The sequence below is a fragment of the Anas acuta genome, chromosome 2, assembly GCF_963932015.1.
Source record: "Anas acuta chromosome 2, bAnaAcu1.1, whole genome shotgun sequence".
Classification (NCBI taxonomy): Eukaryota; Metazoa; Chordata; class Aves; order Anseriformes; family Anatidae; genus Anas; species Anas acuta.
Window position 1 is genome coordinate 40261497 of NC_088980.1, and position 27425 is coordinate 40288921.

Below are 27425 nucleotides of genomic sequence, written 5' to 3' on the forward strand. Positions count from 1 at the left end.
GGGATCTGCTAGGCTATGCAGTCATGCAGCCGGTGTCATTAATGCTGTATGCCCACATTCTCAAATCACCATTTGTGGGAACGACACCTCAACGCACACCCTGCACGGTAGGGCAGATTGGCAGGACACAGAGACAGTCTGTGGCTATTTCTGCCCCCCTGCAACAAGGCAAAGAAAAACTATTTAAATGAAAACAACCCCTGAAAAATGATACCTTTTTTTTTTTTTTTTTCCTTTGTACCCTGGCACACAGTATAGAAAGCACATTTTGAGAAAAGCAAAACACAAGTTTTAGTTTTGTTAAAGCATCGTTGCATGGACTTTACAGCTGAAGGTGCCTGTACCATTGGCTCAGGGAGTAAACCACCCCCTCAAAAATTCTAGGGCCCAGACTGTGCTTGACTGCCCAACTGGGTATGTGAGACCAACAAACAAATTGTGTCTATATACCAGATGTTCCTTATCTGATTGTTCCTGATCCACCATAGGCTTATTCCCAGCAAGCAAGGAAAGACATCTTTTCTACTGCACAAGAACACTTGTGGTTTAAGACCATTATTCAGTATTTTGATTTTCATTGCACAATGGCACAGTCGTGTATTGAATTTACTCTCTGAAATCTTTCCCCATCTGGTATGGCTTGCATGACTAGAGACCACTCACTAAAATGAGGAGTTCAGACTTATTCATAGGCTAGTATTCACCTACTAGACACTGCAGCACCAAAATGAAAAAGAAGAAATTAATTACTACCTTGAGAATCCCGAACTGTGTTAGAACTGAAAAGAAAATTCCTACTGCTGTTCTACCGATTTCATAGTCGTGCTGTAACTCCTTGCAAAGCATAAGAAAATTACAAGAACCATCCAGATATCATCCTTGGTACACTTGTGTAGAAGAAGTTTAAAGGATGTTTATTGGACAAAACACAGAGCTGAGTCAGAAAAAGCATACTCCATTCTTGTCTGTTTGTACAATTATCGATATTGATCGGAAAGGCGGTGCTGATACACTGATCCCTGTTTCCCACTTTCTTTAATTCACTCCCACTGAGAAAAATTGCTTACTTCTCTTTCAAGCTTGGAAACACAGAGAATGTTGTTAAACAAATTCACACTTCTTGGTAGCTAGCTGGCTTGCTTGTCCACAATTTTGATTTTTGCTGACATTCTTTCAGTTATGGAATTACTAAAATTTGGAAAGAGATTCTGTAAAGCTAGAAATTGGAACATTTTTTATAGTCTCTTTTCTCTTTTCTAATCTTTGGGTTGAGTCAGAAACCTTACCAACAGTAGCGCATTTTGCACAGATGTGCTTGAAAATATTCTAGCCCAAACTGTGCTATCACATAAACTGCTGTGCTCAGTACCATACTTGCATCCATTACCAGTTACATGTACAAAATGCACTACTGTAGGTAATACTCAAGAGTCAAACCTCAATTTTTTTTCTTCCATTTTTCCATTTTTTTAAAATATTTTTAGAGACCATACTTTAGTATCCTAAGTAACTTATTTATTTAGAAATCTCAGTGAATATTGGTTTTACTCCTGGCATAAAAACAAAGTATGACTTAGTTTACTCTTCCATCCTTCATTTGGTTGTGCAAGGGTTACACTAAAGGAGCTGAAAACACTTTTTCCACTGATATTTTTATTAAAAAAAAAAAAAAAAGAAATTGATATAATTCCAAATGCATAATGATTCAATGAAAGAGATGCCAATTTTCTGATCAAAGCTACCACTTTAGATGTGTGGTCAAGAGCAAAACTAACCATTTCTAAACTCTAACTAATTGTTAACGTACTTGGAGCTGCTCTCCTGCAGGAGCCAAAGATAAAAAATACTCAATCTTTTTGTAACTTCATTATATGCGCACATAATCCCTGCACTGCTAGGAAGACATTTTGACACAACCCCCAGGTTGTATTTTCTTGGCTATTCAAAAAGTACCCTTATGTTTTCACACTGCTAAGAACTCCGTTTGGACTGATTGAGTAGCACACTCCAGCAGTTTTCCAGTTTGTGTTCTTAGCTGCATGCAAACTGCTTGAGAAAATATAAAGGGATATACTGATGACAATTACAGTTACAGTAATAACTTTCATAGCCACTATCACTCAGCATACAGAGGCTCTTAAAAAGATGGCATTGACCTCAACCTTACATCTGGGAAAGATGGGAATGAACACGGATGCAAGCTTGCATTGCTACAGCACAACTCAAGAATTTTAGCGTGCAAATCTGTATGTTTTGGGTCAGTTCTAGTTATTTCTGGTCTGCCTCCACAGCACCTGAAGTTAAAGCTTAATTTCATAGACAGCACTGAGCATCTTCTGTTAACATTGTTAATTTCTGCTAATTTTGTCTGTGAAATCCAGCCCTCAGACCAGCTTTAACTTTGCAGACCTACTTTCGTGTTGTCCAAATGGCCAAAATACTGCACACATCCCAAATGTGGGGATATGGAGGTTTATGGAGATAATTCTTTTGTACTTTCCTGACTGCACTACCTCTATCCTGTCGCAGGGTACTCCTCCTTACTGTATGGGTGGTGTGAGTTGATGCACAGATGTTTTTGTCTAGACTCTCAGCCTCTGTGCAAAGTTTACATGGCATGGGCTCGCCAAAACAAGCGCCATTCATCCATCATGCAGGGCTGAGAGTGGCACTGTGAGAGGGATATAATATTCCAGTGTAAACTCACTGGGACAGAAGCCGGTATAGTACCTCGTTCTCACAAACATCAGCCCAGTTTTGTTTCTTTAAAAACAAAGTACATCTTGTCGGACGTTTTCTGGGTTGCTTCCAAAAGCAGCTCCTGAACAGAAAGGCAAGCTCCTGTACAAATGTTGTGCTGCTATCTTTTAGCAGCGTACAGTACAGCACAGAAGACCTGGGGCAACAAAGCTAAAACCACACCTTCATCTCCAGATTTTCCAGAGCACAATTTTTTTTCCCTTAAAATTCAAGACTTTAATTTGACAGATAATCAGGAAATTATAGTTTCTAATGTACTGTAATAAGTAGAGCAGCTTAACTGTTTTCTTTTAATTTAGGCTAACTAGCTCTACTTTCAAAGTACTTACTTTCTCCCTTCAGTGACACATTGTTGGAGTCTTTCGTTCTTGTTTTTTGAATTTACTTCCTGAATTCTTTTGAAGTGACATTAAGACAGAGAAGTAACTAAACTCCCCTATATCCATGTACCCTTTTCAGCATAAAATGCTGATGTTTTTTTCTTCCCAGATGGAAGAGATGTTAACCATTTAAAACCTAGCAAAAGTTTTGATAAAAAAAAGCTTCCATGTGCTGCTGCTTTCAAGTACAACCTGATTTGAACAGACGGAATATTTTTGAGCTTACTAGGAATTTCAGGGGACTAACAGAAATACCAACTGCAACAATGAAGACTCCTCATGGACACCTGCTTAGGGACTTAATTTTGCTTTAATGGGCTATTACCAAGGCTTCTCTAACAAACTCCCTCTTCTCCCCTCAAAATCAATTCTGGATCAATACAGGCACACATGCCCTGTATGGAGCCTTCTGTTCTTAGGACAGGATTAAAAGATTCGTTAGTTTTACGATAGCTTGGTTAAAAGATGGAAATTAAAAAACAAAAAAGAGATGGAGAAGACGCACATGTCCCACACGGTTAGATCTGGTCTGCTTAACAAACTCAACATTTGCAAAGGTTCGACAGAAGGGATGCAACTTTGGATTGATTAGCACAGCAGCACAGCTCTGAGGAGTCCCAAAGAACGCTGCTCTGTCTCCACAAATGATCAATTAAAAGCCTGCCGGAGAGACAGCTTCCATCCAAATTCACTGCCATTGTTTGTGAAACCGAGGTAGTAGCAAACACGGACAGACAAGTGGTTAAGTCAGTTCTTTTAACCAAACAAGTAAAAAACTTTAAACAGAGCACAAATTCTATCAGCGTATAAACTGTACTGAAAAAAATCATTTAAAACTCTGACATAGGTATATCAGTTACTATTTAAGATCCTTTAACATTCTGAAAAACATATTCCTTCACTGACTTTGCAATAGCACGTCTCTATTAAGTTGATACCGTGTAATATTTTTTTTACCAAAAACAAGACATGAAAAAAGTGTAGACTTATAAATTCTTCAGCTAAAACCCAATAGTAAATAGCATTAAAAAACCTTCAAAATGTTGCACAGCACAAAAACATTTCTTATTTTCAACTACATTTACTCTACAGTTTAATCATGTTCTTACAGCTTGCTAGCACAGTTTTTTTTTTTAATATCTCCTTCATTATGAAATGCAATGCTGTTCAAAGAATAAAATTAAGACATTTTTCCATCAAACGTATAGATTTATTGCACCAAGTGCTAACGAATATTGCCTGCACAAAGTAATGTATTTTAGATTTCCATGTTGCTAGTAATATTAAACAGTCTACTTTTGACTACAGTGCTACTTTAAAAATAGTAAATGGTGTTTATCTAGCTAGTTCCATCAGATTCATTGGCGTTTTGGATAACTGCGTAGAGAAAATCTGGTCTTAATAGAAAAAGGATATTATGTTGATACAACAGACTGCGTATGTTTATTCTTTAATTATGTGATTTTAAAGAAACATGAGAATGTATACTCTGTATGCATCAGTTTGCTCGTCTGACTTCAGAACAAGTAACACTGAAAAGATTTTCAAGCATTTGTAGGCATTTTGGGCTCTTTTTGAGAAGTAATATCTGCTTTGTTTACTGGAGAGAAGAAAGAAGAAATTCTAAAAACAAGCAAGGATTCAATCCAAAGGGAGCTGATATTGCACTCTGATTCTCTCCCACAAACATATTGATTATAGCAACTTTTTGGCTTCAGAATAGTCTGTTGCACAGAAAGAAGCTTGAATTTTCAGTCTTTTCTGCTTTGGGTAATCAGTAACTGCATGGTTTTCATTTAAAAGAGAGTTACTCTATTAAATGCAATCATTTTTCCCATACATATTTACAGATGTATTTTCAAAATATTTTGACTGAGTTGCTGAGTAAACAGAGTTCACAAATACTGGCAACGAGGACTCACACAAATTGTTTGCAGGAAACTAGAAAACACAGCTTTAAGATGAAGAATATGTAACGACGGCATTTCAGAAGAGAAACTTTCTTATCTAGCTCACCGATGAATAGTAAATGAACTTAATAGCCACAAAAAGCAGAAAGCAAGCAACAGATATGAAAATGTCTTTTATAGATTAAGAAAAAGTGCCTGGAAATCCTCATTGCTCACAGAAAACCTTACGATCACCTAGCAACCTATGTTACTGCTGCTTTCAATTTTGAACAGGCAGCCTTCACATTCAAAGATGTATCTGAGCCAACTGATGCAACTGTAAGTTTAAAGCAAAACAAAAACAAAAACAGAGATTTTTTTTTTTTGTTATTTAAATAAATTGCCCCTACCTTTCTTCTGAGAGTACGATGGCGACTGCACTTGAGAAAAAGTAGGTTTTTCTTCGGTGAAATATTCAGGTTGGTTGTACTGATTCAGGGCCATGTCCATGTCAGAGTACTCGCTTTTAAACACGTTTCCAGGGTAACTACAGGTATAAGGCTGATTCACCGCCCAGGCCTGTTCCATATATATGTTGTTACTGTGCAGGACCTGAGCATCACAACTGCTGTAACCCTGATTATCTTCGATATATGTGCAATAATCAGTGGACTGCATGTAGCAATTGCTACCAGCAGCTGGGTGCACTTCATATATTTCTTGCATACAGTAGTTCATTTTGTTACCCTATCTCAGCTTCTACTTTTCGCACACACACACACACACACAGGCATGCATACACATGGAATGGGAAAGGAGCACTGAATATACAACACCAACAAAGTCGACTGCAAAACAGCCCGTTTTACTTTGGAGCGGCACCTGATGTGCTAAAATCCTATTTATACTGGGATGGCTTGTGAACTCCCCTGCCAGTCAAACATATTGGGAAGCAGATTTATGACAGTCAAAGGTCTTAATCTGTGACTGTAAGTTAATTCCAAGGGAAGATGGCAGACAGGTAGCAATGAGCACCAGACAAAGAAGCGACGTCCCAATAAGCCTCCTGTTCCACTGTTTGTCTGCAATAATCATTTTATAAACCGTTTCCAGCCTTTCCCAATATGATTAGAAAATGATTACTAAGGCAAGGACACAGTTATGTCACTGTAGTTGTCAACTTAAGTGTGAAGCATTATAAAGACTGCTTAAGAACTCCCAGAGGGCATACGCTGAAAATCCTAAAATCAATAATCCTGTTTTTCAGCATTAAACCACAGAAAATCCAATAGCGCTGCATTGATGACCCAAACAGTAGTCTAGTTTTACGAAATTTAGCAACTTAATCTGTCATCAGCTTTATTGATTTTGGTTTATAGAATTACATGCATGAATCTCCCCAGCCTTCCCCACACGTACAATCCTCCCTATTGCCTGCTAATGCAGTTATGGGAAAGCAGCTTTTTTAAACTTCAGTGATTTGGGGAGGTAATTTCTGTTGAGTTCAACAGGTGGGAAACTTCAGAAATAATATCAGTTAATCGGCAAAAAGAACGCTACTTAAATATTATCAATAAGCTAATTGTTTTGCTATTTTCTTTGGTAATCTTTTACGTTTCGGTAATGAAATAAACTTTCAGAAATGCGTCTTTGTGACAACAGCCTGAGTAGAGTAGGCAGAGCTTTTTGCTTGTTTTGGCTCACATATTACACTTGTGTAACACAGTGTGAAAAAGCACACATTAACAGTTAAGTTGTTTTTTTTTTTTTTTTTACCTCAAGTCCATGATGTAGATTTTATAAATGGGGATTTTGTCTGTGATAAAAGGCATGTATTAGTGGATAAGGCAAGACCGGATTTTTCTAGAATGGATGTGCAGCACTTCCTAAAAAACATGCCCGTATTTCCTAAGGACCTTTGTTGTTTACACTGAAGCCCCAAACCCGTACCCATGCATATGACTGGTCGGTAACTCCGTGGTACATACAAATGCAATACATACAACCTGCCAAGCTTACTTCTCCACGCTCCCCAGAAAGAAAACATTCCACAAGTGCAATACGTGGGCTGTTCATTTACCACGAAACAATCTCCTTTAAAACTAGCAGCACTTTATGTCGGAGCTCGCACAGAGGTGAGGCTGCATTTTACAGGTTAGCAGAGCAGAGCACCTAGACATTTTTGCACCACCCAAAAAAAGCTTTTCAGAACTGAACTTTAAATTCTCAGTGGGAATTCCTTCCCTCGTAGATTTGTTCTGCCAGATGAGGCAAAATTTTCTCTTCTCTTGTTTTTCTCCCTCTTTGATTTGGGTTTGTTATTGAAAAACTAAACAGAATTGAGACCATATGTAGACAGAGCCATCGCAGCCAGGATGAAACCTGAGGATATGGTATCATGATGCAGCACAGGCTGTGAATTTCTTTCTATTCCGAGATCAATTCCTCAAACATTATTTGTTTTCTATTGATACGTCAATAATACTTTGAAATGTGTCGTATGTGCTACTTTTCACAGATTTACTGTAATATTGCTTGGGAATTAAGTTACAAGAAACTGCGAAGAACGAGGAGAAAAAGCAAAAGGGATGAAAAGAAGAAGCCTTTTCTGACAAAAAAAGAAAAAAGAAAAAAAAAGAAAAAAAAAGAATGATAAACACTGCCACGGAATGAGGTTCCCTTACCTGTAATGTGCTAACAATAAAGAGGTTTATAGCACTGCAGATTGCTGTTCCCTTGGAAACAAATCAGTTCAAAAAGACCGCAAAGATTTAACATCGCTATTAAAACTGAAATATACAGAAAATATTTTCATTTGAATCTCTTAGGGTCCAATCCTGCAGGCCCCTTTTGTGTATCACTTTGAATTCAATCATGTGATAAAAGACAGATGGATCTTTATCTAAAGTCTGAAAGTGGAGGAGAAAACAATATTTACAACTCTTCTTCGTCTTGTGTTCTGATTTGAATATTAGTCTTCAAATCATGTCGCACTGAGCTTTCACTTCTTTCAGCAACGTAGGATCACGTTTGGAATTTTCTTCGTTCACAAGTGTCTGTCTGCTTACGCTAACACATGGAAATTAATCACTAGTGGAATAAAACCTCAGCTGTGGGCAGAGAGGCCAATGATAACAGAAATTTTGACATTGTGGCAGAAGAAGATCCGAAGTTTTAACCCTTCACAGTCTGAGGTGTCAGCTCATTACAACAAAAGAAGTAGATTTTTTTGCTAAATATGAGTCCTGAATGCCCCAAACATATTGAAATACTCACCCCGCAGTAAATCAGAAACAAGAGCAGAGCAGTCAGCGATGTTACTGCAGCCCGACTGAGAATGCCTGAAATGAGGTTTCTGCAGGAAGACTGCCTTCCAGGAGACCATGCAGATCTTCACTGACTGATGTTTTAAATTCTCTGACTAAACCTTTTAATTATGAAGAATCAAATGTCCCACTGAGCTGCACTTCTCTTGTGACTTAACTCGGTTACTAAAATAACAAAATGAACCCACAGAAATTTTAAGTAAAGACAGTATTCCTGTGCACGATCCAATAGAACACTCCAAAACAGCCAAAACACTAAAACCCAGCATCATTCATTGTAACCCACCCTGGCTGCAACTCCTTTGCTACCTTCACGATTGTGCAGGTGGCACATTACTCACAAGAGTCGCATTTTCCTGACTTTTTCTAAATTGTGCACCCCTGGACTACAGTACTGGCTACCTTGAGGCTGCAGGTAAGGCTGCTACCCTCCACTTCCAAAAGATTCGGGGGATGTGGTAAGTATTGTACAGCCTTCAAATTGTTCAGGGCAGAGTGCAGCTCCTCGAAGGATCAAACGGAAGGATCGTACATTCATTGTGTTTAAACTTTATGCATACAGACTGAAAAAAATACACTATTTAGTCTAAAAACAACTTTGCACATTTGAATATGCAGCGCCAAGGATCAGCTAGACCCTTCTAAATTCTGCTATCTACACTCATACTATCAGCACCTTGTTTTTAAGCCACATTTTTACATGTTACAAAATAACTTATATTTCCTATTTACAGTTTTTCTCTTTGCCTGCATTCTCTCAGCTACTTCTAATGAAGGTTATGGGAAAATAAAAATTACTAGTTTGCTCTTCAAGATGAATGCAAACCTGCACTTTCAGGACTCGTACCACGTAATATGGAACACATTCATGAAGACAATATAGTGAGAACAACTTTTGAGGAGTAGTAATGTCTTTTGAGGAGTAGTAATGTCTTTTGCAACACAACATCAATTGTCAACTACAGCTATCTCCATGCTCAAGGGAATTACAACCTCTCTGTAACGCGTACATTTGCAGTACCTTATTCATTCACTTTATGCCCTATGATCAGAGGAGACCCTCAATGATGTTTCAGAAATACAACAGCACAAAATTATTGTTTGAGGAATCTAAATATCTGCTTATCACTTCAGTTCCGACCCTTGTGGATAGTGTTAGAAACTAAGAAAAACTCAAACATCGGAATCCAATCCTGAGCACTCAGAAGAACAGAATGTAAATATGTCTATAGTATTTTATTTTGAAAGCTCTATTTCTGACTAACTCGTAAAGTATGTAGAATTTTATTGCTGTAAACTTACAAAAGCATTTGACAGTTCATAGAGTATGTCTCAATGGAAACAAAGACACTAAAATTGTCATTTTGCCTACACTATATTTGTAATATCACATTGTACAGTTGAGGGGAAAAGAGATACAGATTTCCATCATAAAATATTTGGGTTTGCAACAGATTTCAAACTAGCTGCCTCTTGTTTGAACCCAAAGTAGAGCTTATTTACACAATCATATGTCTTTTTTCTCAGCATGTGTCAGTTAGTGCCTTCTCTAAAACTGCCTTGCTTGCAAAACCTGCAGTACCTTGGTTATGACATGCCACTGAATTTGTATGTGACTCATAAAATGCCAGTGTGATGTGCCTTTTATTGAAATTCTTCAGGCTCATTAGTCTGTTTGGATAACAAAGAATGTCATAGCTTGTATTTAAATGTTCAGTTTCACTACAAATCCAGTTCTCCCTTAAAATATTTGACATCTTGAATATATTTGGTTCACAGAGCTGGATTGTTCACGGAGCTTGATTGTTCGTGACCAAGAATCACCCAGGGTTTGTTCTTGCTTTTTCTTCTGCTATGAATGGAATGGAATGGAATGGAATGGAATGGAATGGAATGGAATGGAATGGAATGGGATTTCCTTGCAGTTTTCATGATCAACGAAGGCAGCAGACTGTCATTTCAGACAAAAATTTGCTCCTTGAGACATTTGCCAACAAACTGGCTAACAAAGTTCTTGAATAGTGTTTGACAACTTTTAAGACCGTCTCTGAATAAATATTGCTAAGCGTAATTATAGTTCCTGTGACCCAGACAACCCAATTTGTTAAGTCTGCCCATATCTCGTAATTGGAAGGCCCAGTTAGCAGACATCACTTAATTAGGCAGCTTATCTCTTGAGAAAGTAACTGCCAACACTTAAAACGTGTGCCTTTTCCAACTCATTCCCACTCACAACTCCACATGAACGCTTTAAGGTAAAAAATTGCGTTTATTCAAAAATAGAGCAGAAAGGTAGCTAATGTAGCTCGACAGAACAGAATTAGCAGACTCTGGGCTGGGACTGTCTGGGTTTGGCAGCCTCCTGACAGCCCCGAGTAAGACGTTAAAGCGATCAACACCTGACATCTGTTAGCAAGGAGGCATTCTGAGGTAAAGAGCAACTAAATCTAAAGAAATCAGGTACTTAGACCAGTTTAACTTTTTCATGAGGTGATATCCTTCCTGACACTGTAATCTTTCTTCCTGGAGCGACACAAGATTTAAATACAAGAAAACAACCTGTAGTCTGTCTGTCCTCCTTCTCTCCCTCATTCTCCCGCATATACAGGAATTATTTCTTAGGTTAAAACAATTTATCCCAGTTTAAAAAGGAATTAAAATAATTTAAGCACTAAATTTGTGCTAATAGCTAAATGACTGTGGTTCTTAAACTCCTTCAACACTGCTTTGATATAAACAAAAAAAATGCTATCTGAAAGAAAATGGTCAATTCTTCTGTCTAGTGAGGCCAGTAATGTTTACGACAAAGAGTTCCATTTATTTGAGTTCTTAATGTCAACTTACTCAAGCTTTGTGGGACAGTTAATAATAAGAAAGAAGAAAAGGCAAAGAATATAGTCACAGGTAAGAGATGAAAACCTTGAGGACAGCAAATGAGTGCTTTACTTCGTCTTTGCATTTTTGATGTATCAAGTAAAGGCACTATTCAAAAAATTCAGGTTCAAAAAAAGATTTTTGATCAGCTTATCAAGACCATAAACAGAGAGAAATAAAAAAATATTTAAAGGGCTATAGGAATGGAAATGATTTTACGTTAGATATCACACATAAAACCCCAGTAAGTACTCATCACATTGTCATCAGGGCTCTTCACAAAGCTACTAAATCATATATAGAGAGAAATAATAAAAATCACAATTATCTGTGATGCAAAATAAAATTAAATTCAATTAAGTAAAAAAAAAGTAACAAGAAAGCATCCCCCACATAATAATGCTTTTACCAATGGCCAAATCCCTGACCATAAACAAAGACGTAATGGCCTTTTTTTTTTTTCTTCTTTTAATACAATTTGCTGTGCTCTGCATAGGAATACCAATTACCTTTACACCTTTTTTCTTCTTTTTGATACTCCTGGGAACTTGACAGGACTTGAAAGTTTGCTTTTGTATGGCCTGGCTGTAAAATTGTGCTAGTCCAAGCTGAAGCGTATCGACATTGTAAAAGCTGCTGTCCATTCCTCTGGATATCATCATTTTTGGAGTGTCTTTTCCTACAGAAATGATTTTCCGCTATGCCCACAATGTTCCATTTCTGGTTTCTGTCTGGAAGGTGAATCGGTCTGTCCCATGACAAGAGGCCACTTTCTGGATGCTTGGCAAATACTGCAGGGCTACAAACTGTTGGCATTGCCAGAATCCTGCTCAGGTGTGGAGTTTTGGAAATCAAGTGTTTCCCCATTTCTCCTGATGCCGTGGTATTCCCATGCAGCTCCACTTGCCTGCACTGGTACGATGCCGAGCCCTTCAGCCATGCCCATTCAGCCACCATAGTTCCCCTTCGGTACAATTAAATATAAAATGTTCCCATCTGTGAAGCCTAAACAAGTAGGCAGCTCTACGTGGCCAGGCTAACACTAGATGTAACTTTCACAACTTCGCAACTAGGACACGGGCCCCCGGGCAAGTTACCACCAATTTATTGCCTTGCTCATATGATCATTTGAGGTCTTGTAGGTCGAGGCTGGTCGTGAACAATTTTCAGATACTTAAAACACAAAACATCAAGGATTCAGCCTTGTTTGACTTTGCTCTTATCGTAGGCTGACCTGAGGGACACTCTGTTACCTAAGTGTGACACTCTTATGTGGGCATGCTTAGCAGTTCCGCTTTTGCTACCTACTGCCTTTCCCTGGCTGTGGTCACAGCCGAGCATCAGGCGCCGACTTTACCCCAGGAGTTCTGGCAAGTGGGTCCAGGGTTGGTAAGAAACAGCACTAAAGCAGCACGATTTGATCTGCTTAGTCCAAATACTTTGGTAAATTGATTTATTCCTTCATGTAAGAGAAACAGAGATAGCACTAGTGGATTTATCTATAAAGCTAAATATAGCCCATTTTCTATTTTTGGTAGTAAAACCAAATGCTATGGAAATGACACCTCAGAGGTTGCATTCTACATTTAAGGAAATTCGTTTATTTTATATTATATGCATCAAAATTCAACTACAAAATTAGTTTTCTAACTTGCATACAGAAAATAGCAAATTCCAGTCTTTTGATGACTGCTATCTACTGTGGTTTTAATCATAGTAGGATTGTGTTATTTTAATGGACCAAAGAGTTAATTTCACATACTTTTCACTTTGTAAAATTATTCAGATTTATATTAGCAAGTAAATGCATGCTAAGTCAGTTATTTCCTGAGAAAAATGTTTAAAAATAACTTTGGATATCAATTACCAGATCTAACATTATTGGTATTTCTGAACGTTTTATCTTAAGCTCTATTAAGGGGAACTGCTAGTAAAGGACATAATTCACAAAATTTAATTATGGTTATTATTAAATACTGGTATCCTATGTTAATCCCTGGTTATATATTTATGAGCTTTCCTCAATATCTTCATTAATTTAAATGTAAATTCATACTCCTTTTTTTTTTTTCTTCCTCCTGCTGGGAGCGTAAGCTCACCTGATATTTTAAGTTTAGTGTCCATTCCTTCCACCCACTGTACCTGGGTTAGACAACCACAGCATGAATGTGTCTGAGATGGCATAGGACCAGTGCATAGGACCAATTCGGATCACTATAGAATTTGACCTTACCTACTTATTCCTGGCTCTGCAGATCTGATCAAACTTCTTTTCAAACTTCTTTTTCTTAGTAAAATTAAGGACTGACTCTAAATGCAGGCAATATGGGAAGAGAATATCACTTGTAGGAGGATAACCAGATTTAAAATAGAATAGTGAAAGTAACACTGAAAAGTATTAGGCATCTAAAAAAAATTTAAACAGAATTTTTTTTTCATGGTTGTATCATTTTTATGTCTTCTAGACTTCATAAAAAGCTCAGATTTGGAGGGAAATACTGGATTGTTCCAGTAAGACCCTCTGGGAGCTGCACAGAACTTCCCGTAAGATGTGAACCTAACTCAGCCACCTCACTCTTCTTGCAAGGACAGAACCATACACTGTAACCCACCCTGCCACCAGGCACTGGGTAACCTCAGATGATGTATCCTTCAGCACAAGGCTACTCTCCTCCTTCTTGTTCTCCGTCACATTCTAGTTATCTCCCTGCATGAATAATACCATTTCTTTCTTTTTTTTTAAGTCTGGAAGAGTGTGCAATATATATATTATATATACATATATGACAGTACTATCATTCACTCGAAAATAAGATATTTCTGTGCTTTGTCAGTTTCTTGAAAAGACCACTGATCCCATATAATCCTCTGCCTTGTTAAAAAAAAAAAAATAAAAAAAAATCAGTTATATCCATTACTCATTTCTTGCATTAGTACTGGAAACAAGATCAGCAATTCATAATCAAGGCTGTTCAATCTTGTTAGGGAAAAATTCCCACATCCTTTTCTGCACTTTACCTTTGTTATTAAAGGCCATCTTTGCTGTCTTTTAGCTCGTATTATGAGGCTTTGTGCTCCCTTTGATTTTAATTAGAAGACACACACTCACCACAACAGTAAAGCTTTCCTTCCCTAAGGGTTCAAAGAGAATGTCACAAGGCTTACAAATTTTTAACTATACCAAAGAACCCTAAAGCCCTCCTTAACTTAAAAAAAAAAATAATAATAATAATAAAAAAAATTAAAAGATTTTCTGACTACTGTGTTTGCAAACACCCTTTAGTTCCCTCTGAAATGTGTCTATTTTGACTCCTATGTTGGCTAGTCTATTTAATTTTACAAGCCTCTATTTTATTTCCCAAATTCTCTTCAGTCACCAGGAATGTTTTACATAAGCAGTAAGGAGCTAGCACTGAGGGATCTCAGATTTTGTCTTTTCCACCACTTCTGTGGTGCAACAGATAAGCATAACCTAAGAATTAGCACTCAGCTTATTAAAAAGTTAAACTACAATTTCACTACAGGACTACCTTATTTATTCTACTACGTTTCTTTCCACATATCTTGCTTAGTTTTGTCTAAAGTGTTTTTTTTTTTTGTTTTTTTTTGTTTTTTGTTTTTGTTTTTTTTTTGTTTTTTTTGTTTTTTCCCCATCTGAATGCAGTTGAAATCTGCTACATCTGCTCTTGATTTTGTCAAACCAAAACCCTTTATAAAGGATGATAATGTAATTTCGTATGAGATCCCTAATTGTGTGAGAAGCATCTCTCTCTCTGCCTCTAGCTACTGTTAGAATGGCAATAATCACGGCAGAAAGCAGTACAGCCTACTGGGATGAATCACGACTAAAACCACAGGCCTTATTTCAGAGTGAAGAGGGACTAATACGAAGGGACGAGCACTCTTCCTGTCAACCTAAGTGAAGGAATTAGCAAGTAACTTCAGAGATAGAAAAGCAGCGTATCAGAGCAATAACTGGCACCTGAGCAGTCAACAGTCCAAAAAGCTTTCTCAGGTTTCCACCAGTGTCTCTAAAAATAAGTTTGTTTTATAGAAGAAGCAGATTTTTAGCACGTGAAGGGCTCATTGAGCTAAACTAAAAGTACAGGCAAGAAGAATTTCTCGGAAATTATTTACTATGGGTCAATCTAAAAACACCTAATTAGTGAATGTAAATGTTGGCCTCTTCTCAGCTAGGCAGTTTTTATCTTAATGTCAATATATAAAAGATATAAAAACAGTGGAACAATTACTTTGTTTTCATCTCAAATAATTATGTGCGTTCTTTCTACTTCTTTGTTAGCGTCTGCAGTGGTACGGAAGAGATACAAACCCCCTCTCCCTTCTATAGTACATCTCAAGAGAAGGGAGTCATGGCTTATTTCTTCCAGAAAGACAGGAGCTGGTAGCCAGGCAGCCAGGACGATAGCATTTTTTTTTTTTTCTGGAATTTGCTGTGTACCTACCCTGAACTTCCACCCTGAGAAAAACTCAGGGCACACAGCAGAGGACAGAAAGAGTGCTTGTTCCATGGACTCACCAAACCAACCCTATGGGTGTGGGTGCTGCGTTAAATCCTCCCTGAGGAACCCTAAAAGTTACACCCTTTTTTTTAAGCTCGGGATCATCTCTGTTGTTCCCAAGGCTGGCATTTGCATTACCACTGTTATTGCTACGGATTTATGCAGCGGGAGCTCCAGCTGACAGCTACATCCACTGGTGGCGAAAGCTGTTGTGTGTCCACACCGTCCCCGCTCCTGGCAGCCCACACTGCTCACACGTTTTGGGAGAGCACAAACATTTCTTTTTCACCCTCGGCAACAGGACATCAGTTGGTTTCAAGGCAAAAGACAAATCAACAGTTCTGGGATGTTACAGGCTTGCTATTTTATTTTTTTTCACAGTTACAAAGGCATTTCCTCTCACAACAAGAAGTTATTTTACATTCCCAAACTGCTCACACCCTGTAAAAATTTCAACTTGTGGCTCATTAAAATAATAGCAGTAGGTGAAGAAGTCTCTGCATTGTTACTGCCGTACCTGATTGGAAAACAAACGATTGACTGAATTGACTGAAGTGTTTCTTATATAAACGTTTGTCTCTTCTCATATTTGAAGTTTAATGAGAATGGAGCAGCAAGTGCGACAGCATGTTTAGTTTTTTTTTTTTTTTTTTTTTTTTAAACACTGAAGTATACAAGCATCTAAGGACATCTAAGTGGGTTGGCTTCAGAGAGATCAACTAAGGCAAATGTAATCAGGATTAGGACTGAGGGGTGCATAATGGGTCGATCAAGCTGCCTAGCTTTGCATGGACTCAGTCCAATAGCTCTGAATGATTTTCACCTAATGACTTAATAAAAAGGAAAAAAAAAAAACAAAACCTACAATTAAAGGACACCCTTCCTCCAAGCAAAATTAAAACCAGATTTGTGTTTTGTGCAAGCATTTTAAAGCATACAAAGAAACTAAAACTGAAGGCGCATGAAGTTTTCATGTGTGTTTGTGCTGGGAACGATAAAACTATCTGTGCCAGACGAGGCTAAGGTTTCATTTCTTCTCATTACGTTTCTGTCATTTCCCAGCATTTTCTTTTAATTCCTTTGTTTTGCTCCTCTTCTCTCCTCTTTCCCATTCCCCTTCTTTTCCCTTTCTCCCCGATGACACTAATATTTTCTTCCTATTCTTCCTTATCAAACACTGAAACAATTCACAATGGAGTTTCCTGAATTTTAAAGTAGGTTCAAGGAATCCTTGAATAAGGGGAAGGATGGAGCACAACTAATACAGGTCCGCCAGATTCTTATTTATGAATATGCAAAACGTGCTTCCATACTATATGCTAAATAAAATATTTGGGAACATGTGATTTTTATCCTTTGTTTTAAAATGTAAGAATAACACTTATTATAAGAAAAACATGTACAAGGAGAGATAAAGGACTCTAATCAGAAGATGGAATTAGTGATGTCTACTGAAACCACTGGTGGTTTCCAGGATTTCAGAAATGTTTGTGTGTGTGTCTGTGCTGGAGGTAATAAACAGGGCCAGGATTATTTAATCCAGGACTGTTACACTCTTTACTCCCTTTAGCAGTGGCAATATCATAAAATGTTTAAATACTGCATACTAATATGAAATACTAATACACTTTACAATATGGCTTTGAATATGAAGTATATTTCAATATTTTCAAAGAATCTTTTGGACAAAGATGAAACTGTTATGAAAGAACAGTGTGCAGGTATTACAGTAAAAGTTGTAAAGTGTTCTTAGTGTGTAAAAAAAGAAACATTAAGAAACTTGCAATGTGAAGTGCAATAGCTTTATCCTAGTTCTTGCTGACAGGTATCATAATGAGCCCTTCAGTGTGAAGCAGTGTAGTTGCCTTTTAAAACCACACTGAATTTTTAACAACCATTAAAGTAATACTGGACACAAACTTATCAAGAACCTGGGCTTGATGTCATGCTCAAATGTCTAAACATAAGAAAAAATGAGAGGAAAAAAAATATCCAGAGGAACGTGGTAGCTCATCTGTAAACTAACCATGGGCAGGTTCTGAGCAGAGAGAAGCAAATGGTGCAGGGGTTTGGTATGTAAAGGTATTTGAAACCCTCCCCCTAGAAAAATGAACGGGAGATCTGTACTTGAATATGAAGCCTTCTGACAGCTACAGATACAATAAAAATACTGAAGGAAACAAGTGGCCAAAGGTATACAGGAAAAAGCAGTAAGATACCTGCTTATTAGAACTGGAAAAAAATGGCATTGGAAAAGTGGCATTAAGCAGTACAGCCACATAGATGTTAAATGCATCAGCCCCTCGTAGCTCTGCACAACACAAGGGAGGCAGCTTTCCTGAGAACAAGGAGTACCTGAGCGTGCCAGCACTGCTCACACCACAGGGCTCGCTGACTTTCTGTTCTCCAACAGCAGCCACAAGTGAAGAGTAAGAGCAAAGCAGGCGTACACGAGAGCTCCCACCAATAGTCTCCCAAATTCCAGCTACTGTCAGCCCAAGGGATTGCCCCAGTCCCCATAGCCTATCTGCACCGTAGCAATACCCAAGGGATCTCACTGAAGTCCAGTCCAGTCTCCTCTGGTGTACACTTCTTGCATTCATGTCTTTTGCAAGGAGTTCCAGCACCTGCCGTTTTTTTGTATGCAGAACTGCCTCCGTTGGTTTTCGACCAAGATTAATTTGATGTCAAAACAGACAGTGATTCTCTCCAGGATTCATCCTGCAGACCACTCCTTGTATCCATATGGGAAAATTAATGGATTACCACTCTCTTCATGTTATGCTTGGTAGTTCTCTTATTGCCTCAGAGTTTACCAAAACAAAAGCGAGAAGGCAAAACACTGCTTACAGATTAAGAATAAAATACCATACAATACATCTTTTAAAATGTGTACATCACAGTGGAACCATTTGGGAGACTAAGCTGCCCTTCAAAGCAGCACCACAGTTTTGGAAAATCTTGATTCTTAATACTGCTTTGGCCACAAGCCCTCAAAAATCAGTTTGTATGGTCCTTCCTCAATCCCACACTGAACCTTCCATCCCTGCCTACTGATGAACGGATGCTGTTCATTAACAGCAAATCCTGAGGACATGTGCATATAATGGATGCTCTTAGTTTTGTTTTTTTTTTCATGATGAAGAACTAATTCATGCCATTTTTACTTTCAGAATTACTGGAAGAGGCTCTACATCTTGAAATAAGATCTCCTGTTCAAGGGCCAGGGTTTGAGCAATTGTCAGGTGAAAACAGAGATACCACAACCAGCAGTCTTGATAAATATGTAGTAAAACAAAAACAAACAACAACAAAAAAAAACTAATAAAAACAAAAACAACAAAACCCCAAAAGTTTGTTTAAATAATGCAATCAAAGATGTCTTCCGCAAGAAAGGGAAACTGGAACCTGAGAATTCTTTAAAATGTGAAATAAACTGAAGCTCGGGACAGACCTAAAATAAATAGGTTTCAGACAAGTGATCACATACACACAGAGCAAATCTGTAAATTTGGCCTTTCTGTTTTGAAACATGATTCCTTTAAACATTTCCTTAAATGTTTGTCTTCCATTATGATAAACACCATAGCAAATCTGATGTTTTTAAAGAACAACATCAGAAATGCATTTAGAGACTGTAAAAGGTATTTTGTTTACGTGGAAATAACCAGTGAACATCTGATTGGGTAGTAGCTCCCCCATGGTTCAGCAGCAGCTTTACACTTGGCACAAAAACCAACAAGTCCTCTCTACATATAGAGCTACATATGGAGGACAAGTAGCGTGAGCTCACTGGTCTGACATGTAAGCAAAAGAACTGAGCAGCAGTCTGGGGTCAGGCTTATGAAGAACATAAAATGCCAGTCTGCTGCTCCGGTAGCAAGCACAGCAAAGGAAAGTGTTCTGGTTTATAGGCTAGTGGAGGAGACTTAGAAAAACAAAACAAAACACAAGGATTTTTTCTTTTTATGATTAACTATTTCAGCTTTTTTTTTTTTTTTCCTGCAAAGTTAACAAGTATATTTTATACTGACACTATGTACTCCCTCTAACTGCAGGTAGCAGTGTAACACAGACAGTGTTATGCAGTCTAAATTTCAAACACTTCATCTTCTGATCCCATCAGAAATAAATTCAGAAAGATGAGTTAATAAAAAAAGAAACACCTCTGGTTTAAATAAAATTATTATAGAAATGGACTAAGTATACTGGTGAATTATTGAAAACATGGAAAGGGAGAAAATATCATTGCTACCACAAAAAAAAAAAAAAAAACATACTTAAGAAAATGGCTAGCAGATGTTGCAAAGCTAAAATAAATACATGTTTGTTTTCTCTGTTCATTGTGAAATTTAACCAGACCTGTATTTTTTGAAAAATAAGTGTATCTAACCTGGGAAATACAGCAGGTATCCATGAGCTATGAGTATGAAACTTAAACACCTTTAGAAACATGCAGAGGTAAGATCTTCACATTTTCCCAAAACAACAACAAAACCAACCAACCCAAACCACACACACAAAACAACAACAAAAAACCTCTTTCAAGAGCCTTTTTTCCCCATGATGAGAAAGAAAACCCTAACACATTAGAGAAATGCATGAAACATTGCAAAATGTTATAGACTACTTGCCTTTTGAAACTTTTGTATTTATATAGTACTTTTTAAAAGCACTTAAAACATTAATGATTAAAATGAAAAAGAAAAAAAAAAAAAAAAGGTAAAATTAAGCCAGAATGTCTGTAACCTAGAACTTACTAAGTGTGATATTTTTAACTGCATATTCAAAAATATGCTCCTAAGTAATAAGAGCCATCATGGAATGATTCATAGCTTCATGCAAAAACATCCCACAATATAAATCTTGTTAACCTTTTGAAAATCCCCAAAAGCTCATTACAAAGCTGCTGAATCCTGGCATAACAAAACCTTATATTAAAGTATTTACTGTCCTTCTAAAAAGTCCATTACTAAAAGAAATAATACACTTGAGTTAGTTGGATTTTATCATGGTCTGGTGGAAAAAAAGAAGTGTCAGACAGTCACTTCTGTGAAATTAAATTATCCTAGGAAAATGATTATAGAAGTTGAGAAGAAATAATTTCTCAACTAATGTTACACAATAAACTACCGTCCCTCTGAATTAACAGCAAGTTTACAGGCTAATTAGCATTCAGTGAAAAGACTCATGAAGAAAAGGGGGTGTCTTTCCTACCCTATTCTCCCAGTTCTTGGAAACTACATACAACATCAGATACTGGCTTTCAGATGGATTTGTTTGCATAAAAGCTGGTTAATTTTCTTCTCCAAATGAGGGACCTGTTACAAGAAATGCTGCATATTACATTCCACTCATTGAGAACATGCATTTATGACATTTAAATGATATTCCCTAATGTAAGCACTTTATTTTATCATAATTCCTATCTTGATCTAACTTTACAGTCATTACCAGATAGAACAATGTGAATATTTGAGAGCAGAAGTCTGGGTCAATTATGAAACCAAACACACTCCAAGTAAAATCAGAGGTAAATCCTGGCCTTACTGAAGTAAGTGAAAGAGCTGCTGCCGACTTCACTGAGACCACTGCTGTGCTCCCTGCATTCCATCTGTATCTACCATGAAGGGGAAATGAAACTGAGTTACTGTATTATACAAATACTGTTTTCTGATTTTCAAACCACGTTCTTGAATTCCCTCTTTAGTTCTCACTCCAGTAAATGAAGTAAGAGAGAGATCTGTCTCGGGGCTTGCCCTGCATCTTGGGAGAAAATGCACAGAAAGCTGCCTCCAGAGTTAGATTACTGGAAGTAAATAATGATACCAAAGCCAGAAGCTTCACTGGAGTGTTTAGACAGCAAGAACTTTGTTACGAACTATATCACATAGTTATCTGAAACTACTGCATCTTCCCAAAGAGAAAATATTACTAACTTTAAAAATTTTCTATTTTATTGTACAAATATATGGCAGAAAGAATTGTAGTTAATGCTGAAACAGGACTGATTTTTAAATACTCACAACTATTTTCCATGTGTTACTCAGTTGACAGTAATTACTGGTGTCAACTGTAAAGCTGCCGATGAACTATGGGAGTGCTACTATTCAGGCAGGCACTTTCCAGTTACTTCCATTAAAAAACAAAATAAAACAACTTTTCATTCCCCAAATGCATTACTGATGTTCTTTAAAAGCATCAGATTCGCTACAGCATTTCTCACAAAAGACTATGAACATTTAAAGAAATCATGTTTCAAAACAAGAAAGCTAAACTTTCAGATTTGCTTTCTTACATTTGTATGTGTGACAACTCATTTGAAAAATGTTTTATTTCAGGGATACCCCAAGCTTCAGTTTAGCGAATTTGATTTCCTTTTATGATAAGATCACCCATCTAGTCGATCAAGGGAAACCAGCTGATGTGGTCTTTTTGGATTTCAGCAAAGCTTTTGACACGGTTTCCCATAGGATCCTACTGGACAAAATGTCCAGCACACAGCTAAACAAACACATCATACGGTGGGTGAGCAATTGGCTGACAGGCAGGGCTCAAGGGCTTGTGGTAAATGGGGCCACATCAGGCTGGTGCATGGTCACTAGTGGGGTCCCTCAAGGCTCCATTTTAGTGCCAGTACTCTTCAATGTTTTTATAATTGATTTAGATGTAGGACTAGAAGGTGTTTTGAGCAAATTTGCCAATGACAACGAACTTGGAGGAGTTGTGGACTCTGTTGAGGGTGGAAAGGTCTTGCAGAGAGACCTGGACAGACTGGAGAGCTGGGCATGAAGTTTAACAAGAGCAAGTGCCGGGTCCTGCACCTGGGACGGGGCAACCCTTGCTGTACATATAGACTGGGCAACGAGACGCTGGGGAGCAGCCCCGCAGAGAGGGATCTGGGGGTTGTGGTTGACAGCAAGTTGAACATGAGCCAGCAGTGTGCCCTGGCAGCCAGGAGGGCCAACCATATCCTGGGGTGCATCAAGCACGGCATTGCTGGTCGATCAAGGGAGGTGATTGTCCCGCTCTACTCTGCGCTGGTGCGGCCTCACTTCGAGTACTGCATGAAGTTCTGGGCACCACAGTACAAGAAGGACATTAAACTGCTCAAGAGTGTCGAGAGGAGGGCGACGAAGATGGTGAAGGGCCTAAAGGGGAAGCCGTATGAGGAGGGCTGAGGTCACTGGGCCTCTTCAGCCTGGAGAAGAGGAGGCTGAGGGGGGACCTCATCACAGTCTACAGCTTCCTCATGAGGGGGAGTGTAGGGGCGGGCACCAATCAGTTCTCTTTAGTGACCGGTGATAGGACCCACGGGAAGGGTGTCAAGCTGGGTCAGGGGAGGTTTAGGCTGGACGTCAGGAAGAGGTTCTTCACCGAAAGGACGGTGGTCACACGCTGGAACAGGCTCCCCAGGGACGTAGTCACTGCACCAAGCCTGTTAAAAAGCGACTATACTGTGCACTTAGTCACATGGTCTAAAATTTTGGATAGACCTGTGTGGTGCCAGGAGTTGGACTCGATGATCCTTATGGATCTCTTCTGACTTGGGATATTCCATGATTCCATGGTTATGAGAACTGACTGTGTCCATCTTGGACTTAGTGCTCAAACTGCAAGACATGTATTACGTCCAGCTCTTTGCCTACAGAATGATAGCTTTATCTCAGTGTTTGGCCAGCATAAGAATTAGGTGTTACGTGTATAAAACTGTTAGGCAACTTTATACTGACAGGCGCAATGTTTACAAAACCTGTAGGTTGCACTTTTCACTTGTCAGCTTCTAATGTGATAGGGTACACAATATTAGGTGCTCATTAACTCCACCTGCATTTCTGTGTGAACTCTGTTTTGGTTACATGCTAAGAAAAAGCATGCATAATTTGGACTTCATTAACTCAGTATTTATTTTTCAGGTTATCTCTCTGCATGAAAAAATACACCTTGTGCATTCCTTTTGCTTTTTATTTTTCATTTCATGCACTTGAAAAGTAGGGGCTTCTACACTTCTGAAATCCTTCTATGTTTTCCATAACTTTGAAGTTCCCCAAACAATTTTGGAAAACTTGAACTCTCTCTTTCTTTAAAGCTCTAAGTACATACAAATACAGAGATGTGCCACTGATACACGAGACATCAAAATCTGAGATGTCAAAATACACAAAATATTTTTCCTATGGCAACTGCAAAATGTAGTAGAGGTTAGCTTTACTACCAAGGGCCAAATTACACAATCTTCAGTCAGAAAAAGTTCTGTAGATTGCACAAGAAAATGGAGGCTTTTGGGCAGTGCCTACCAAGAGAAAAATTCTTACTGCAATAAAAAATGGAGCATGGGCAGAGCAATTATGTGTCAAAAATCAGAATACTACAGCCTATTATTTTAGGCAACTGGTTTGGTTTTGGATGCAATTCTGCTCTCTTATTCCAGTAAGTCAGTAACGGAATCTAAGCTTTCATTCTCATTCATTAGGGAAGGAGCCCTGTCTGGCTCCGGATTGTAGTATTTATGCAGTTTTTATAGTTTGAAAGATTTTTATTTCAACCGTGCTTCTTTTCATATTCACACTCATGTAGGAAATTTCATTCGTATAATGAGAAACAGAAAATATAAACTGCTCATAATGAAAAATGCTGGACATCTGCAGCTGTACCAACAGCCATCTTCTCCAGTGAACCTCTTTTTTTCACACTGTGATTATTTTCTTTGCACATATTTGATCTGCCCACTTCTTTCTAATGCAATGCCAAAAATGTAGGCTCTTCCAGTTAGTGTCTGTATTTCAGTGAGCTTAACAGAGCTTCGCTGCTCGGGTAAAGTCCAGAGGACAGGTCTGGTTAACATGCTAGCGGGAATTCACCATAAAACCCCACTCCACAGGAAGCTACATCCCAAACAGATAAGTGAAGATAGAGCAGGTACACTGCATTTCCATCCCCATCTCCTGCCATCACACAGCACAAGCTACTAATCATTCCCTCCAAAGCCATAGCAAAATTATGTCCTGTACTAAAACATAAAAAAAACAGTTATAAAATGAGACAAAAGAAAGCACATGAGAGAACTGGAGAGACTGTTATATGTCAATGCTGCAAATTCTTCCAGAAATAATTGTTTCCTAAATGAAATTATCACGCCTAGACTGACTGCACAGCGATGTTAAAAACCCTGCAGTAGGCCCTGGCAATGAGGATAGCAATTCCCTCCCCTCATGTGGTGTGATACTAATCCAGAGCCTGGCACACCTATCAAGGTTCAGGTAACTTTATTCCACCAAAAGCCTCAATGTCATCTGCCTCCATCTTATATTTATTTGCACCAAACTTCTGCTTCAAACAACAGTAAAGAAGCCATAAAAACAGAAGTCAAATATCACTTCTTTGCATTTTTTTTCCCCAAATAATTCATTTTATTATGCATTTACTAATATTCTGTTTTTCCCCATAAATTTTACTCTCCATCTCATATCTAAGGACTCAAAGCTTAAAAGACCAACCCTGTTGGTTAATACAGCTTTTATCATTTGCTGGTCAATAAAAAAGAATGGGAACGGAAAGGATATTTCATCTGCTCAGCCAGTAAAAATAAACTGTTCCTTAAGCAAAACACCAGGAATTCAGTCTTGTTTGTTACGATTTTCTCTACGTAGAACATGCTGCATTTTACAAGCAGGCTTTTAAAAGGTCCCATTTATGCATATTTCAAGAGACAAGCACCATTGACAAACAGTATCAGCAGACCACTTTCTTTTCTTATATGAATACTAAAACATGTTCTGGAAGTCTGAACCTCTCTATATGATATCCGTGTCATAACTGCATTTTTGTAGACATCCTGTTCTTGGATTATAATATATGTATTTTTTGACAAAGCTAATTCATGTATAGCCTTCAAACACTTTACAACTGACAGGGATAAGGTGGTGAAGGAGACCTAAAATGGTTAATGGCCATTTCACTCTGGATCTTCAGTCCACCTGCAGACCTGGTCAATTATTATCTAAAGAGTACTTTGTAATCTACGTAAAATGAATTTGACTGTCTCACGTTGAACCCCAGAGGATACAGCCACATTACAAAATAACTTAAACCAACCTACTCAGCAGAAACTGCCACTGTACTAGCAGCTTCAGCAGAAAAGTTGAAGTTCAAATGTGTGCAAAATTTAACTTGCTTTCTGAAGGAAAACCAAATAGGATGAGAGCTTCAGGGAAAAGTTGTTGGAGAAGATTACTGTGTCCCAATCTCTGTGCTCTGGGTAGAGAAAAGACTTAAATTTCCAGCAATGTGTTCAGAACTTGTGAAGGCACTATTTTGCAGTCAATATTGAATAATAACCACTCCAGCAAGGCAAAAATTATTGCATAGATGCTCTTATGGAATATGATTACCTGACATACTGCTGGGAGTTATAGATATGTAATCATTCTTGTTCTTCTTCTGTCACCAATGTCACCTGCCAAGAAAAGGAAAAAATCCCACATGTAATACATCCATAAATGCAAATCTGTAGAACACCAGTAACATTTAAACAGGATGGAACATTTTGGATCTTGAGTACCATGGGGTTCATGTTTACTGGCTTAACACAGCCATATTAAATTCAATGCACCTTGCTAAACTGCATGAAACAATGAATCCAAGCCCAGGGTCCAAAACCTGGTGGACTGGAGGAGCTGAGGGTAACGGGGCTTTGAGAACAAAGTCAAAAAGCTGACAGCTGCAGAAAAAAAGTGCTTCTGCCCACTCTGTGGAACACTTTTCCCTATTTTTTTTTTAGAAGTTCCTTTAATTTGGAACTTCAGGAACAAATTCTTTTCTCTTACAGTTTTTAATGATACAAGCGGATTATTTTCAGCTTCAGTAACAACAGGGGATTCAAAGGAATTAGAAATTCTCTGCCTACAGTTACACTGATTCTTCTACAATCATTTGAAAGCCTATTAACTTTTACAAAGTTTTGAGACACCCAGTAGTCATTTTACTCATTTGGTAGAAAGATAACTTACATGTACTTAGCTTTTTGAACTTTTAACTTAGCTTTTGAACGATGGCATCTTCTATTTTATTAGAGATAACTGTAGCTGTGAGGACCTAGATTTGCTATCCTAAATTTGTGGGTTTAATATTTAGATTGTCTTCTTTCTTGTGTCCATACATGTATTGTGTGCACTGAAAACCACCGATACCAGTTGCAGCATCTTCATTCAGCAGTAGGTGTATTTACAGTAGCCGTACTGCTTTTCAGAGAGGTTTCACAGGCAGCTTGCCCTCATTTGGGCATTTCAGCCCAAAATACAGAGTCCAGTTTGATGATCCCAGCTCTCTCTGTGGTTTTAGGACAGACAAATCCAACCCCAGCAGACACAACCCTCCAGGTACTGCTCCAGTACAGAGCCAAAAGCTAATTAGAATTTTTAAACAAGAAATCCCGTGCCTACAGCTGACCCTGCTGACGGCATTGTAAAACCAGTCAACCTCTTTTGATCACAAAGGTGAGGAAACATGTATCTTTTCATGTTAGCATGGAACTGACATTTTATAGGGTAGGAAGAATCTCTTTGATTGCCCTGAATATTTTAACAATCTGTCTTCTTTCAGTTCTTTATTTCTCCCTGTACATTCAGCACCACAGCCCAGTCCATATTTCCTCTCAGCCACTGTCTCTTCACA

The 27425-nt window shown here is 38.1% G+C and overlaps 1 protein-coding gene across 21 annotated transcripts in view; it reads right to left on the reverse strand.

The window, feature by feature from the left end:
• The window catches only part of THRB (thyroid hormone receptor beta), a 167771-nt gene that overhangs the window by 25580 nt on the left and 114766 nt on the right, over positions 1-27425 (reverse strand). For all 21 annotated transcript variants that reach the window (XM_068674377.1, XM_068674385.1, XM_068674376.1 and 18 more), the window contains one exon: positions 26144-26208. In XM_068674377.1, coding sequence (XP_068530478.1) covers positions 26144-26150 — 7 coding nt within the window. In that variant the 5' untranslated portion in view covers positions 26151-26208. The remainder of the gene's footprint in view (positions 1-26143; positions 26209-27425) is intronic.